Below are 17362 nucleotides of genomic sequence, written 5' to 3' on the forward strand. Positions count from 1 at the left end.
TTAAGTTTAAATTAAGAAAAAATACTTTAAAAAACTTAGGGAGGATTTAAACTCAGTTTTTCCAAATCTGGCACTCTGTCCATTACTCCATCTAATTGCCTAAATGTTAGTTCTCATTATTATAGTATTATGGAGTTCAAGCTAGAAGGGACTTTAGAGACCATCTAGTTCAATCCCCTCATTTTACAGATGCGGAAACTCAGATGAAGTCCAGAGATGTAAAGCTTACTGAAGTAGCAAGTGATCGAGGTAAGAACCCTGATCCTCTGATTCCAAAATTAGTGCTCTTTCCCTTGTACTCCATTTCTTTGGAAATATATCTTCTCTTGTTTTATTCATAGTGAATGTAGAAAAACTACTATTCACCAGTCCCATTCTTAGACTTGAACACTATTGTTAAATTATTCCTCAGCTTTTTCTAGATCATTGATGTCAGAAACAAATACAAACTGATTTCTACAGGTCACATATTACTTTGGACAACTACAAATTAAAACCATATATATTGTATTTTATTTTTATTCATTTTCTAAACATTTCCCAAATACATTTTAATCTGGTTCCATTTTGCAGATTATTGTCCAAGGCCACAATTTTGACACTTTTGCTTGAACTCCCTAATGTCATCTTTTAATTTAATTTTTCCAATTACAAGCTATAGAAGTTTTTCAACATTCATCCATTTGCATATTTATAAATTATACAATTTTCTTCTACTCTCCCTAATCATCTCCCTTCAGGGGCTAACAGTTTAATATACATTTGTGTTTAACATGTTTACATATTAGTCATTTCGTTTATGAGGAATTAGGACTAAGGGAAAAGAGAGAAATATTTAAAAAGTGAACATAGTGTTCATTCAGATTCTGTTATTTTATTTTGTCTGGATGTGGATAGTGTTGTCCATAAGTTTCCCAGGGTTGTCTTAGCTTTCTGAACTACTGAGAGGAGCTGCATCCATCATAGCTGATCAACTCACAATATTGTTGTTAATGTGAACAGTGTTCTCCTGGTTATACTCACTCAGCATCAGTTCATGTAATTCTTTCCATGTTTCTTTAGAGGTCAACTGTCCATTGTTTCTTATAGAACAATAGTATTCCATAACATTCATATACTGTAACTTGTTTAGCCATTCCTCAGTTGATGGGCACTCCCTCAATTTCCAATTCTTTCCATTTGGAACATGTGGGACTTTTCCCATTTTTTATGATTATGATCAGTTTTATTGCTCTTTGGACATAGTTCTATATTGCTTTTCAGAAAGGTTGGATCAGTTCAGAATTCCACCAACAATGCATTAATGTCCCAATCCCCCCACAATTCTTCAACATTGGTCATTTCCCCTTTTTGTCATCTTAACCAATCTGATAGGTGTGAGGTGATATCTCCTAATTGTTTTAATTTGCATTTTTCTAATCAATAATTATTTGAAGCATTTTTTCATTTGATTATATATACCTTTAATTTTTTCATTTGAAAACTACTTGTTCATATCCTTTGACTATCAATTGGGGAATGACTTGTAAACTTACAAATTTGATTCAATTCTCTATATATTTTAGAAATGATATTTTATCAGAACCCTTAGCTGTGAAAATTGTTTTCCAGCTTTCTGTTTCTCTTCTAATTTTTGGCAGCATTGGTTTTAGTAGTGTAAAAAGTTTTTTAATTTAATATGCTGTATTTCCCCATGTATAGGATGCACCTCAATTTTGGGGTCAGAAATTTGAAAAAAATGTATTACATAAAGTTATTGAACTCAAATTTTATGCATCATGAAATTCAAGGACCTTCTGCTCATAGCTTTCAGTCATCTTTTGGGTAAGTCTGGTGCATGGACGCATGCTCAGTCCATTCCGTTTCATGAACCTGAAGCACCAATCGTGTCCTCCTTTGAGATCAGTTACTTCTTGTTCATCACAATTCTTCTGGCCTCCTGCTGAACCATATTTGTGGACACAGGAATTCCACTGGTACTTTGCTATTCAATCCATCTCTTCACTTTTCTTTCTAACTCAGGACATTTGGCTGCCTTGCCTCTCATGGCCTTCTTCTGCTGTGGTGTTTTCAGGAGGGTTTCCTTCTTCCATAGCCAGTCTCAGATTGTTTTCTCAGTTGGAGGAGACCAAACTGATGTTCAGCAGTGGAATCTCCATTCATTTTGCAAACTGGAACAATTTGAGCTTGAATTTAGCACTGTACAAAAATCTTTTCTGAGCTATTTCTGGGCAGAATGTGGCAAAATGTAGCCTAATACACCAGTAACAAATGTGAAACAATGAGCTCAAAGACAACAAGGATGAAAAAGAGGGAAATGCAATAAAAAACTATAGCAATGAGCACAAAAACAAATGTGAAAAAGCAGGAAATGCAAGTAAAAAAAATCTACAACCATTGTATAAAACGCTCCCAGTTTTTAGACCCCAAATTTTTCCAAAAAGGGTGCATCTTATATGTGAAGAAATACAGTAGTAAAAAATCATCCATTTTGCAATGTATAATGTACTCTATTTCTTGTTTGGTCATAGATTTCTTCCATTTCCATACATCTAGCAGAGTATTTCTTGATCTGTCACCCTTAATGACTGTACCCATTTTATACCCATTCTCTACCCATTTTGACTTTATTTTGGTATAGGATGAGAGATGTGGGTCTCTGTTCCTAGATTTTGCCACACAATTTTCCAGTTTCCCAACAGTTTTTGTTGAATAGTGAGTTCTTATCCCAGAAGCTATTGTCTTTGGGTGTGTCAAACAATAGGTTATTATGGTTATTTACTACTGTTTCTTGTATCTATCTTAATCCACTGGTCCATTACTTATTTCTTAATCAGAAGCAGGCAGTTTTGATGACTGCTGCTATAGTATAGTTTTAGATTTAGTACAGTTAGGCCACCTTTCTTTACATTTTTCATCAGTTCCTTTGATATTCTTGACCTTTTGTTACTTCAGATGAATTTTGTTACTATTTTTTCTAGCTCTGTAAAATAGATATTTGGTAGTTTGGTATGACACTGTATAAGTAATTTAATTTGGGTTCTAATTCATCTTTTAAAGAGACCATTTTCTGGTCCTTTAATCATTGTGATCAATTCAGATTTTAGTATCCCAAATGTATTGTTGCTTAACAACAGAATAGAACATGTGGAAGAGTTGGTTCTTATCCTCAAGGAATCGGATATCATGAAGGAGATGTGAATGTTACATATTCTCCACATCTATGTTACTGGCCCCCCTGTCCATGCCTTCCTTTTTAAAGACCAGGGTCCCAGCTTATATGTGTGAATGGAAATCCAACATTTTTATTCTTAGGAACTATTGAGTTTATTTTTTTGTAAGTTGCTAAAGAGACATTCAATCTAGGAATAATTTATATGAATAAACATATAAAGACCAGGAAGCTCCAGAGCATAAGAATAAAGGCCATTTATCCCAAGCTTTGATGCTCAACTTGCCTTCTCATTCAGCTGTCCCCACAGTCTTTATTGTACCACTTTTAACTCTCTCTCGGCTTTGCTCCATACCTATCCTGTACTGATCTCTGCAGCTGCCTGCTCTCCTCCCCCACACCTCCCTTTTTCCTTCTAACCCTCCCACTTCTCTCATTAAATGCTGGGTGGAAGATAGCAGGAGGTGGGTATGGTCTCCAGCTGGCTCTGTCTCACTTTATCTATGAGAAGCCATATTCACCCTTAGCCCCAGTGGTTTCATCATATAGTAGCAAGGATCTTGTATGGGATTCACTATCCTTTTGGGAAGATAGGTTCCTTCCTTTCCTTTTCCTCTTCTCCTTTTGTTGTTTCCCCGTCCTTCCAAGATGTGCTTTGCACAGCAAAGTGGCAGCAGGCTAGAATTCTTTACACTTGAGAGATGAAGTAATAACAGGTGGCAAGACCAGAGGCAGCCAGAGCCCAGGATTCTGGTTGCCATAGAAACATGTCAGACCTGTGGAGGGATGAGAACTGTCAGCAGCAGGGGGAACAAATGAGAGGGACGAATGGAGGCACATCTCCTCTAGGTACCGGCAGCTGCCTCCAAGGGCCACAAACCCTAAATAAGCATGCCAGGTGAAAGACAATCTTTGAATCAAAGCTGTAGTTTGATGTCAGACACATAGTCAACCAGGGAATAGTTTTAGGGTATGGGGGGGGCTGGCAGGAGGTCCTGGTTTCTGATGCATCTTGGTATTTATATATATATATATATATACATATATATATATATATATATATGTATATATATATATATATATGGAAAGGAAGAATTCAATCTTTATTGAGTCTGAGTCCTGTTTCCTAGACTGGGAATTTATGGAGGCTCAGTTCTTTGGCTTTGGAGACATACATCAGGACCCATTTTTTGAGCATGGTATCCTTCCAATACTTCTAGTGGCACAGACCTGATCCAGTTGGAGTGCTCAGTTGGAGAAAGAGAATCAAGATATCCTGCCTGGTGATTGACTATTGAATAGCTTTATGGAACTCAGAGGTCTGTGGAACATCCTTGCAATTCATTTCTGCAATGGTATTTTACTCTGCCTATTTTGAGAGAGTGAACTAATATAATTTCCAAAATGAAATACCAGATATTCTGTGATTTCCTATATGCCAACCTCTGTGTTGGATCAAATAACTTGTGTCTGAAGTCAGATTTAAATTAAGGTCTTCCTAACTGTTTGCGTTAGGAGAAGGAAATGGTAAACCACTCTGATATCTTTGCCAAGAAAACTCCATATGGTGTCATGAAGATTTGGACCCAATTGAGCAACAGTAATTAAAAGTTTTACCACTGCATGAAGAAAGATGAATTAGGCTGGGTGCCTATACTCAAGGAGCTTGCCATCTAGAAAGAGTAATAACATATAAACTAAAATAGATGTGGACTTACTGTATAACATGAATTCATTTGGAACTTTTTCCTTCTTTTTGCTAGTTTGATCTTTTTGTATTTCTTGTGAGTGGTATATTTTTCTAAAATAATAATAACAATAATGATGATGTTGATGATGATGATGATGATAAAGAGATTGATAAATGGTAATGATAATGTAAGTCCCTTAGGGTCCTTTCCTTGGGTGAATTACCAAACTCTCAAGGCTCACTTTTTCTTTTATCAACATTTACCATGTATATTCTATATGATCACAGCTCATGAACATCAATCAACAACACAAATACTAAACCAAGTATAGTGTATACTGCCATTTAGACACCATTTCAATCTTTGCTTCCCCTGCCCTTGTGTGCTATGTTAGGTTCTAGTTTCCTCTAAAAAGAAGCAGACTCACAATATGCCAATTTTTCTATGGTTTGAGATTAACTAACAAAAATTTCAATTTAAGCTCCTAGAAATCTCTGAATTCTTTGAAAAATAATCATCAGTGTTTAAGTTATTGAAGAAGACATCATAGAATAGATGATAGCATTTATAGGCAGCAATTTTAAGTGGCAATTCTTATAATCACCAACTAATAAACATTGAGCATTACAGTGGATAGAGTTCTGGCCTTGGATTTAGGAAGACCTGAATTTAACTTCTGCTTGAGATCTTGGGCAAGTCATATACCCTCTCTGTCTCAGTATATCTCTTCTATAAAATGACCATAATAATATTACCTACCTCACAGAATTGTTGTTGAGTCGTTTCAGTTGCAGCCTACTCTCCATTACCCCATTTCGGGTTTTCTTGGCAGATATACTTGAAAAGTTTGCCATTTCCTTCTCTAGTGAATTAAAGCAATCAGAGGTTAGATGATTTGCCCAGGGTCACCCAGATTATAAGTGTCAGGTCAGATTTAAATTCAGGTCTTCCTGACTTCAGGTCCAGTACTCTATCTACTGCAGCACCCAGCATGCACACACACACACACACACACACACACACACACACACACACACACCCCACATATATATTTATGCATATATGTATAGTTATATATTATATAATTATATAAAATACATAGTCATAATTTATATGTATGTATATATGTGTAAATTGCTACCCAAAATATGGCATTATGAAGATTCAGAACCAACAAAACAGCAGTAATTAACTAAACTGAATGATAAAGAAGAGAAAAATGAACCTGTAGCTGATGGTCCTTGACCAACTCTTTGGTGTTTGTTTTAACTGTGAAGTCCAAATAGCAGATGCTTTCTTTTATTCTTGCACAGAATTGTCTGCCTCCATGAAGATGAAAATCAATGACTTAAAAACTGGTTAAACAATTCAAATAGCAACTGATAAATGGATTAACCCTCTATAATGTAATTCCAGAAGCTTTTGTCTTCCGCCTAGCTCAGGTAAGTTTTTCTATTCTGGAAGCAAAGCAGAGGCACCAAGGAAGCGAAGGCCAGAGGGAATCATATTATAGTGGGTGAATCCGTTTATCATTTGCTGTCTGAATGGTGTTTCTGCTCATATATCTGTTTCTTTTTACAGATTTAGTACTCAGTGGGACCCTGATTATAGATAGTCAGTGAATAATGACAAATAGCACCAGACTGTAGTGTATTGTGAACAGATAGAAATGTTGATGACTTATGCTGACCTCATAATAAACCAAGAGAAGTTTATCCTCTGTTACAAACAGGGATTGGGAAGTAATTTTTCAGGGTATTCTGCAAAGAAACATCTTTAACTGTGATAGCAAGACAAGAATGTTTCTGTCCCACACAAAATAACTGTATTTAAGGTCAAGATAATGCCATTTGCAAGCTAGAAATTTAAGTGTTTCTATGTAAAATAACATGCTTCTTAAACAAAAAAATCCTCTACTGGAAACAAGGGGCTGGGGCCCTGCACTTGCTCCCTTTTCAATAAAGCGACCCTCTACTCTAGGATCTATACCCAAGGTCCAGATTTCATTCAGTCTAAGGGAGATTAGTTTCTAATGAAAGAACTTAGACTCCCCTTTAATTTGACCCCCACTCCAACACCCAATGATGCTCTGGATTTAATCAGAAGTAGAAAGATATTTGATGTACTATTTAAACTAGAAATGGGACAGGTATTCACTTCCTACCTACAAAGGAAAACAAACCACTAATAAGTATGCACTGAAAAAAAGACTAAAAGTAGAATCTGATCATTTTAATTATTACTATAGTTATAACATCTAGGAAACTTCATCAGAACATAAAACAGTTCTGGGAACTGTTGAATTGGCATTGTTACAATTCACCTTGTCTTTATGTTGTCAACCTCAAAGTCTATCTACCATTTAGCCAGGTTAGGTCTTAGCCTTTTTCTCTTGTCTATTATGCTGAAATTTCCCCTACCTACCACCAGTCAACCCCATTTTAAACTTTAAACTCACAAGACCACTTCTAAGTTTGAACTCATTCATCTCAGGATTGATTGATAATTGATCATCTATGATCAGGGAAAAGAAACACAGAGCAGAAGAAGCAGTCAGAACTTTGAAAGCCAGATTCATACAGGGTTTTGACTTGAAAAATGTTCCCTAAGGTCATAATGGAAAAGAATCACTTAGGTGCTTCTGTTGAAAGATGAGGAAAGACATGGAGTACTCAATTATTTGTGTGGGTCTTACATAGGTCTCCAACTTCTTATAAGCAATTTTCTATTACTTGGAAGACTTGGAGTCAGGATCATATTTCTTAAAAAATACTATTAAGATAGTATTTTAAGTTTTGCAGAGGTCTTTATAATTACGATCTTGTTTTATCCTCATCATAACCCTGGGAGGTAGCGTCTATTATCCCAATTTGTTTTTTACAGATGAGGAAACCAAATTAAACTGAAGTGAAGTGACTTTTCCAGCTAGTAAGTGTTTGAGGTTAGATTTGAATTCGAGTCTTTGTGACTACAGGTCCTACACTATCCACTGCTCAGTCTGTACATTAAACAATTAATAAAAATATGCTATTTCACTTTGTTTAAGATATTTTAATTCCCACAACAGCTTTGAGATTGAATTTGGAGTGGAATTTGGAGTGACTAGCAGCATTGAATAGAATTCTAAGAGTCAAATTTAGAATAAAGGAGACCTGTATTCAAATTCTATTACTCATACTTTTCTAACTATATGACTGTGTATATATCATTTGATTTTCTGAGCTTTTATTTCTTTATCTGTTTTATAGGGAAAATAATATATATTATACCTACTTTACTAAATATTATGACATGATAAACTTAGTGTTTTATAAATTATCATGACTACATGTTCAGTCATAATGCTATCCTAAAACACCAATAGTAGTCTTCAGTGTTCTTTAGTTTACTGTCTCTTCTTTCATTGGATCTCCATGCTAGGGGGGTAAGAATGGTACTCCTAATACCTACAATCCTTTATTAGTCTTTTTTTTGTTAGCAGAGATTTTTCATCTTGGACCCTCCTTTCTTTGCCCCCTTAATGCTATAATCTGTTGCTTATTAGGGAAATTGGGTCTATGACAATATATCAGTTTGAAGGAATAAAGTTGTTTTAAAGACTATTTGAAAAGAAGTAGTAATAATCATTTTAAAAATATTTAAGACTGACAGACTTCATATATTGGGATAATCTCCCATGAGGATAAATGTTTTGGATCACTTTTTCAGTAAAAGTAGCTTGCACTGAAATCATTCATACTAACTTTCCCAGTATTCTTGTGACTAAAAGTATGTGTTTGTCAAACTGGTAACTGCATTTAGGGGATTAACCTTTATCAGAGTGACGGAAGGTGGTGGTAGTTATTGTTTCTGTCAAGTAAATTCATTAGCATAGGTCTTGAACCTGTAACTTTGTCTTCATTAAAACCCATTCTAACAAACTGAATTAATTAATCTAGCCACATGCAGATGATAGACACTATCACAGAGCACTACTTACTCACAGACAAGCAAAGTATCAAAACTGGAAGAAATCTTAGAACAAAAGGAAAATTCAAACATGTCACTACGTGATCACATTTATGAGTTTAGCACCTGAGGCATTCTCTTCTACTTCTGCCTCCCACTACCTTGCATATGTAGAAAGAAAGTTAATTCTATACAAAGTTCTTGAGCCCCAACCCATGTACTTATTTTTATTAGTCAGTCAGAGGACACAATACATTCAAAGGAAAGTATTTAATTAAATTTAATGTTAAGAAGTATGGGGGGGGTGGCTTAGGTGGCGCAGTGGATAAAACACCGGCCCTGGAGTCAGGAGTACCTGGGTTCAAATCCGGCCTCAGACATTTAATAATTACCTAGCTGTGTGGCCTTGGACAAGCCACTTAACCCCATGTGCCTTGCAAAAACCTAAAAAAAAAAGAAGTATAGGAATAGGCCATTCCTCTCCTCATATACCTGGTGCATACTTTCTTACAAATAATTCTTTACTCTTAGTGAGAATACACAGGCATCATGCATGGTAGCTCTTTTATAGAGAACATGTATGACCATGACACACACAAAAGGGAAAGGCAATTCACAACTCTCACATTGAAGGACTGTAAATATCTTTTGGTCATATTATTATGTTTCTTTCTCTTGATATATACTCCATTTTAAATAAGATTGTGTTATGAGCCTGAAGTTGCTGTCATATCTTTGCTTTTCTGTTCTAAGTGTGTCATTTGACTGGTTTTGTGGTCACAGCTGGGCTTTAATTCCCTATTTTCATCTTCTGGAATTTGAGGTCCTCTCAGCTCTTTTCTGCTAAATGTGGTGATTGTAGAGCCTCATCCTGCTAAAACTGATTGACAGCTTTTTAGACATATCTAGAGATTATGAATCACCATATTGAGCTAAGAAAAACTAAACAGTGTAGCTCTAGACTAGAATTGAGTATTTCCTTTTTAAGTTCTATGACTGGGGACAGTTATTTGTTTCAAACAACTATAACCAGGATTAGAAATTTCTAAATATTTCAGGTTTGGCATGCAAATGAATTTGAGCCAGAATGAGAGAAAAATAAGGACTTAAGGTCATTGTTATTGTACTCACATGACTTGTATTTCTGCCTTTAATATCTATCTATCTATCTATCTATCTATCTATCTATCTATCTATCATCTATCTATCTAATATATATATTTATCTACACACACACACACACACATATATATATATATTTTCAACAGCAAAAAGTAAAACAAAACTCTAATTTTATATTGACTGTATGATGAGGTTTTACAATTAGCTGAGGAAAGAAGGAAAGTATTCTTGACACAGAGCCAGGAAGGACAATGACAAATAATGTTCAAGTTAATAAACAATTTTGCTCATTTCACACACCAGCACGGTTATGCTTAAGAGTCTGCAAGCTAGGATTCAGAAATATGTGAACCAAAAATTACCAGAAGAGTAGGTTGGTTTTTAAAGAGGCAGAGGAACAAATTGCTAATATTTGCTAGATTGTGGAAAAAGGAAGGGAATTCCAGAAAAATATCTGCTTCATTGACTGTGTACAGTAAAGCTTTTGACTATGTAGATAAACAGAATTTGGCAAGTTCTCAAAGATAAGGGAATGCTAGGTTATCTTAGATGTCTCCTGAAAAAAACTTTATGCAGACTAAGAAGCAAGAATTAGAACTGATCATGGGGGCAGCTAGGTGGCACAGTGGATAGAGCACTGGCCCTGATCAGGAGTCCCTGAGTTCAAATCTGTCCTCAGACACTTAATAATTACCTAGCTGTGTGGCCTTGGACAAGCCACTTAACTCCATTGCTTTGCCAAAAAACTAACAAAAAAAACTGATCATGGAAAACTGATTGATTAAGGTTGGAAAAGGAGGATGACAAAACTATACATTATTTAACATATTCAGAGGATATCATATGAAATGCCAGACTGGCTAAGTCAAAATCCAGAATTAAAGTTGCTGGGAGAAATATTAACAATCTTAGCTATGCAGATGATATTTTTCTGATGGCAGAAAATGAAGAGGAATCTTAATGGGTGAAAGAGGAGAGTATAAAAGGTGACTTGAAGATTAATATTTAAAAACATGAAGATCTTGGCAACTGGTCATTTCCTGGCATATAGAGGGAGAGGGAAGAGAAGCAGTGTTAGACTTTAAATTTTGGGGCTCAAAGACCATTGTAGATGACATATAGTCATGAAATTGAAAGATGCTTACTCTTGGAAAGAAAGCTAGGGCAATTTTACACAGCAAACCAAAAAGCAGAGATATCATCTTGCTAACAAAGGTCTATGTAATCAATGATATGGTTTCTCCAGTAGCAATGTCTGGCAGTGAGAGATGGATTATAAGAAAAACTGAATGCTGCAATATCAATGCTTTTGAATTGTGGAGGTGAGGAAGACTTTTGAGAGTTTCTTGGACAACAAGTAAATCAAACTAGTTAATACTTGAAGAAATTAATCCAGATTATTTACTGGAAGTTCAAATACTGAAACCAAAACTTAAGTACTTTGACCACAAAAATGAGAAAACATGACTCAATGGAAAAGACATTGATGTTGGGAAAGATTTAAGGCAAAAGGAAAAGGGAATGGCAGAAGATGAGATGGATGGATAGATAGTGTCATGATAGCAATGAACATGAGCCTACATACACACAGATTTTGGGAAATGGTAGAGAATAGAAATATCCATGGGATCACAAAGAATTAGATATGACTGAACAAACAACAATAATAACTACTCCTAACTCCTACTTCTCCTCCTACTCCTGCCCCCCCCCCCCACCTCGGCTGCTGCTACTGCTGCTGCTAGTACTACTACAAAAGTGAAATTTCTTTGTCTTCCTAGAAAAGACTAAGACTAAGTAGATTTGTATTCTAGTATTAGTTCGGTCGTTAATTAGTTGTGATTTTGAATAAGTCACTTAAATTCTCTGATTCGCTTTCCTTGTAAGATTAGATAATAATGCTTGTCCTACTTAACTTTCACAACTTTGTAAGAAAATGTACATGAGACTACTTTTAACAAGTTAGAATTACTATTTAGATGTAAGACTGTATTATCATTTCTATTTTTATTACTAATTTCATGCTTATCTTTTTGATGGAGTTTAGATAGAAATGGTCCTGGGATGAATCACTATTTTATTATTAGCTTTATATTTAATTTTTAATTTAATTATATTTCAATTTATATTTAATTTATGTTTTATTTTCTTTGGATTATTATAGTCCAAATATAAACTACTGGGTTATAAGCTTAAACTCTGTATATTCCTTGAAAGGATCTTTAAAACAACTCTAATAGATACAGAATGACAGAAATGAGATAGACCTCATCCTATTACTGTATAGACTTGATTTCTTCCAGTAGATCTCTAAGTTTTGAAAGCCTTTCATTCCACATGGCTTAGAATTTGTGCATATTTAGTATGTTGAGATATATATATATATATATATATATATATATATATATATATATATATATTTTAACACTTCAATAAAAAAATGGACAGATCATTGTTTTGCTTCAGATAATCCTCTGCTTCCAGTACAGTTTATTTGTTGAATTCTCAAGTATAATTTTGAAGTCTGTATTTGTTGTATTAGGATTAGTCATCTTATTGATTTATGAAAGATAGTAGATTTCGGATGTATAATTCTGACCACCAAATCATGTCTTGCTAGATATCTAGCAGATGAAAAATTCATACACCTTTCAGTGATATGTCACACAGTTCCTTTTTCTTGAATAAGTTGCATTGAACAATAAATTTGCACTTCTTAAGAATAACTCTTCTGTAATTTCTGATGGTAATAACCTAATCCTGAATTCCCTTAAAACTGTCATTTCTATAAAAAAAATCCTCATGACTTCACCATTTGTTCCATGATTCTATGTTGACATATTGCCATATTATATTCTTGCGGATGTCCCCCACAGAGGGCATTTTAATTGTACTCTTAGATCTTAACTCAGGTTCCTTTCTAAAGATTTGACAAATTCAGAGTTGTGTATCATTTGACAACTTTTAATTTTGCTCAGTAAAGTGATGCCTGTTCCAAGTGTTCTTTCCTAAGTGTAATAATATGATGTTTATTTAAAAATAAAACATAGTAGCATTGAATATTTAAAGGTATGTGTGTATATGTGATAATTATTATTATTATTACAATCTTGAAGAAAGAATATTGAAACCAAATATACATACACACAGATAGATAGATAGATAGATAGATAGATAGATAGATAGATAGGTTGATTTCTTGGGGAATGGTATTAAATAAAGCTCCTCAAGTCTTCATTTTTTCTTTCTGCCTGCTTTTCCAATAGTGCTGATCATTTCCCTAATATATCCCAATTTCAACAATGTTGGGAACCCCTCTATCTGATCATAGCCTATCTGTAATTTATAGTTTTATTTATAGCCTAAGGCTCAGGAAGAGCAAGTGATTTGCTCATGGCCTCACAGCTATTAAGTATTAGAGGTGGGATGTGAAATCCTGGGTTTCTTAATTTTAGGTCCAACTCACTATATACTCAATCACATTTCCTCACTAATTTCTCACAAATTACATCCATACATATTATTATGTCATGAAAGTCACTGTATCAATATTCTTGGTTTTGGTCTTGGATAGTTCAGGGAGGGAAGGAGTGGGGTGCCTTTATGATCAGATGACTAGAGAAATTCTTCCTGGTTCCATGGGGCAGAATTGTTTCAAATATTTTCCAGAAGGACCACTGTAGCATAAGAACACTCTAACAAGCAAAAAAAAACAAAAAAAACAAAATGCCAAACAAAAACCTGTTTCTAATTAGAGGTTTTAATCTGTATGGTCAGGATGAATAGGAACAAACTGATTGTATTAAGGAAGAGAATACTCAGTTATCCTCAGAAACTTATTAAAAGGACTGTTATTAACTAAAAATGAGTTAACATATATAAAACTTTGCCAACCTTAAAGTGTTATATAAATGTTGATTACCATTATTACCAATTCATCAATTTATTCATCAAACACCTTCTATGTGTAGTATGATTTGCCAATTGTAGGAGTATGGTAAAGATAAGGATGGAAGTGGGAGATACAAAATTTGGTTAATATAATAAGTGATTATTGATTAATTGACAAACTTAGTCTGTCCCCCAACAGTTTTTCACTTTAGGAGGGGAAAAACATACCATGATTGCTAAAAAATACAACTTCATGGAATAAATGCATTAATGAATTTTAAAGCAAAGATCAGAAGGTGTGGTGGTGGTGGTGGTGGTGGGGGAGAATGTGTTGAATGGAGAAAAGGTGACTCAGTTTCTCAAAGAAGATCATGACATCAGGGAAGTGATGCCATGACAAGCACATGAATTAAATTTGAGTGAGAGGGAGCTGTGTTAAGACACCAGCCTCACTTTCTCTTCCAGAGCCATCTGGGTCCAAGGGCCAGATATGAATCAAGTCAACTGGTTGCCCTGGATGCGAGGCAATCAGGTTTAAGTGACTTGCCCAAGGTCACACAGTCAATAAGTGGCAAGTGTCTGAGCCAGATTCGAACTTCCATCCTCCTAACTCCAAGGCCAGTGCTCTATCCACTGCACTACCTAGTTGCCTGGCGGCTCAACTATGAAGAGAACAGAGATGAATTTAGGAAAAATTGTCCCCTAATATCTAAGTTTTCTTGACTTTGAACCTGGATTTTGACCCTAATTTAATATGAAGCACTGTACATTAAATCCTAATTTCTTTTTAAAATGTTATTGATCTCTTTTTTTATATCATAGTCATATTCTCTCCTCTTATTTCCATACTCATTCATGTTAAAAAAAGAAAAATTCTTAAGAAAGGTCACCCAAAAGAGCAGTTATATCTATCCATTTGCATTCATATAGTACAATTGTTTATCCATTCCCCAATAATTAGGCACTTATTTTGTTTCTAATTTTTACTGGCAGAAAAGTTTTGCTTTGAATATTTTGGTACATATAGGAATTTTCTCCTTACCTTTGTCTTCCTTATAGTACACACTCAGTAGTAGTATCACAGAGTCATGGTATGAATTATTAAGTAACTTTTCAGATATAATCATAATATTATATAAGTTAATTAATATATAATATAATAAAAATTGTTTTCCAGAATGATTGGACAAGTTCATAGGTATTCATAGGTATTAGTTTACCTGACTCCCCACAGCCTCATCAACAATGACTATTTTTTAATCATGTTGTCAATTATTTAATTTTTAAAAAAAATTATTAATAATATAGTTCATTTTTCAGATGATCATTGATAGTTTACATTTTTTCATATTCTTTGATCCTTTTTATTGGAAAATTGTGCAGTATTTTATGTTTCAATGATACATGAATATGCCATATATGTATCTAATAATACATACCTGTACACATATATACTAAAATAGATTTTTAATAATGATTTCTTCTTTATTTCAATTTTATTCAGCAAGTATTTGTTAAACATCAATTAACTTTAGGGTTCTTGAGATACAAAGACAAAAATCAGATTGTTCTTATATACAAATACAATATTGAATTAGAGAAATTCTGTCTTCTCAACAATCTCTCGTTATATCAAAACTCCTTATCATCTAGGCTTAAATACATATCCAAGATACCAGCTATATAAAACAATGTGACAAATAATAAAAATAAATTCATGGATAAATATTGTGAGAAAGATTGCAGCCAGAATTATGTCTAACATCACTGCAACTGCTGATGACTTTTTCTTCCTTCTGAAAATAATGCCACATCATTTAATTTAAGCAAAAAGCCAATTAAATTATATTTTCTGGTTCTCTTCGTGTTATTCACAAGATAAAGATTGGAATAGCTCTTTAAACAAAGATAATCATTTAATCCCTTCTCCCTTTCTCTCACCTTTCCTTCCTCACTCCTTCATTACCCCTTCTTTGATTTTTCTATTTTTCTATGTCTATCAATGTTCATTCTCCAGGTTCATTTCACATATAGTTAAAGCTCTCTAAACTTCTTGCCAAATGGCCATTTCTGTAACATTTCTCTTTATTCTTTTTTTAGGTTTTTTTTTTTTTTTTTTTTTTGCAAGGCAATGGGGTTAAGTGGCTTGCCCAAGGCCAAACAGCTAGGTAATTATTAAGTGTCTGAGGTCAAATTTGAACTCAGGTACTCCTGACCCCAGGGCCATTGCTCTATCCACTGCGCCACCTAGCTGCCCCATAACATTTCTCTTTATTCTTAAAGATAACTGATAGTATCTATAGGTTTCCATTGAGGGAGAATGTACTGAATAGTCCTGATCTTTCCTGTATTATTACAGAAATGTATACAAATAAATATCAGGTAATATGTAGGAAGACCAGGGAAGTCTTTGTGAGAAAGGTGACACCAACTTTGATCACTGAAGAATAAATATTCAGAAAGGTAGAAGTCAGGAAGGAGTTCATTCCAGCCATGGGGGAAGACTGACCAGCTGCATAGAGGCAAGAAATAGTTTGTCAAATTTAGAGAATAACAGTACAGTTTGAATTGGACATAGAAGGTGTGAAAAGGAGTAATATGAAACAAAACTACATTGAAGTTACATTGCAAAAATTCTTAAATTCTAGAAAGAAGAGTTTATATTTTATCCCTGAAGTGTCAATATTAAAGATTTTAAATTAAGGTAGAGACAAAATCAACAAGGCCAGATCCCTGTCTTAAGAAAGAAAGATTTAGTGGTTTTGTTCAGGATGAAAGAGACTGGAAGGAGACCTAGAAGTGGGCTATTTTAAAAAATCAAAGCAAGAGGTGATAAGGACCTTAATTAGAATGATGACTATATTAGAGGGAAGAAGGGAGCAGATGGAAGAAATAAGTAAGAGGAAGGGACCACTGATTGAATATTCAAGGTGAAAAAGAAAGAATAGTCAAAGATGACTCTGAAATTGGAAATCTGGGGGACTGGTGCATGATGGTAACCTCAACAAACTTAGGAAAATTAAGGAGATGGGTTAGTTGAAAGGAGAAGATAATCAGCATGTATTTGATGAGATGAATCAAGAATTCTTAGGGCTAGATGGATTTTGTTGCTCCTTGCTAATGACATAATTCAGGGTTGTCCAAGATGCAGAAGAGATGTGATTTTGTTCATCCCCCTGTGGGTTTCCTAAATGTTTCAGTAAACGTAGCTGAGCTATTGCAGAGCTTTTACTAAAATGACAAATTGGAATAGATTGTCTATTGCTTCAATAAAAACTTTTAAAAAGTAAGTTTGGACAGCCCTGACATAATTAAATAGATTGAAGTAGATGAGATCACTGAGAGAAAAGAAAGTTTCTCAGATCATGGTGGACATCAGTGAGAGGTGGCAGACAAATGATGATCAAGAGGATTATTTCAACATGTAGTAGGAGAATCTAGATGAGAGAAGTGGTACCAAAGTCAAGAAAGGAAGAATATCTAGGAGGAAAGTTTTGTTTAACAGGATCAAAAGTCACAGAGAGCTCACGGAAAAGGA

At 34.5% G+C, this 17362-nt stretch overlaps 1 protein-coding gene across 4 annotated transcripts in view; it reads left to right on the top strand.

Moving 5' to 3' along the window:
• LOC141522388 (zinc finger protein DPF3) overlaps nt 1-17362 on the top strand; it is a 317782-nt gene that overhangs the window by 220724 nt on the left and 79696 nt on the right. For 2 of the 4 annotated variants that reach the window (XM_074235794.1, XM_074235796.1), the window contains exon 8: nt 190-249. The exons of the other annotated variants lie outside the window; for them this stretch is intronic. In XM_074235794.1, the coding sequence (XP_074091895.1) occupies nt 190-249 (60 nt within the window). The remainder of the gene's footprint in view (nt 1-189; nt 250-17362) is intronic. 4 annotated transcript variants of the gene reach the window in all.

The sequence above is a fragment of the Macrotis lagotis genome, chromosome 4, assembly GCF_037893015.1.
Source record: "Macrotis lagotis isolate mMagLag1 chromosome 4, bilby.v1.9.chrom.fasta, whole genome shotgun sequence".
NCBI lineage: Eukaryota > Metazoa > Chordata > Mammalia > Peramelemorphia > Peramelidae > Macrotis > Macrotis lagotis.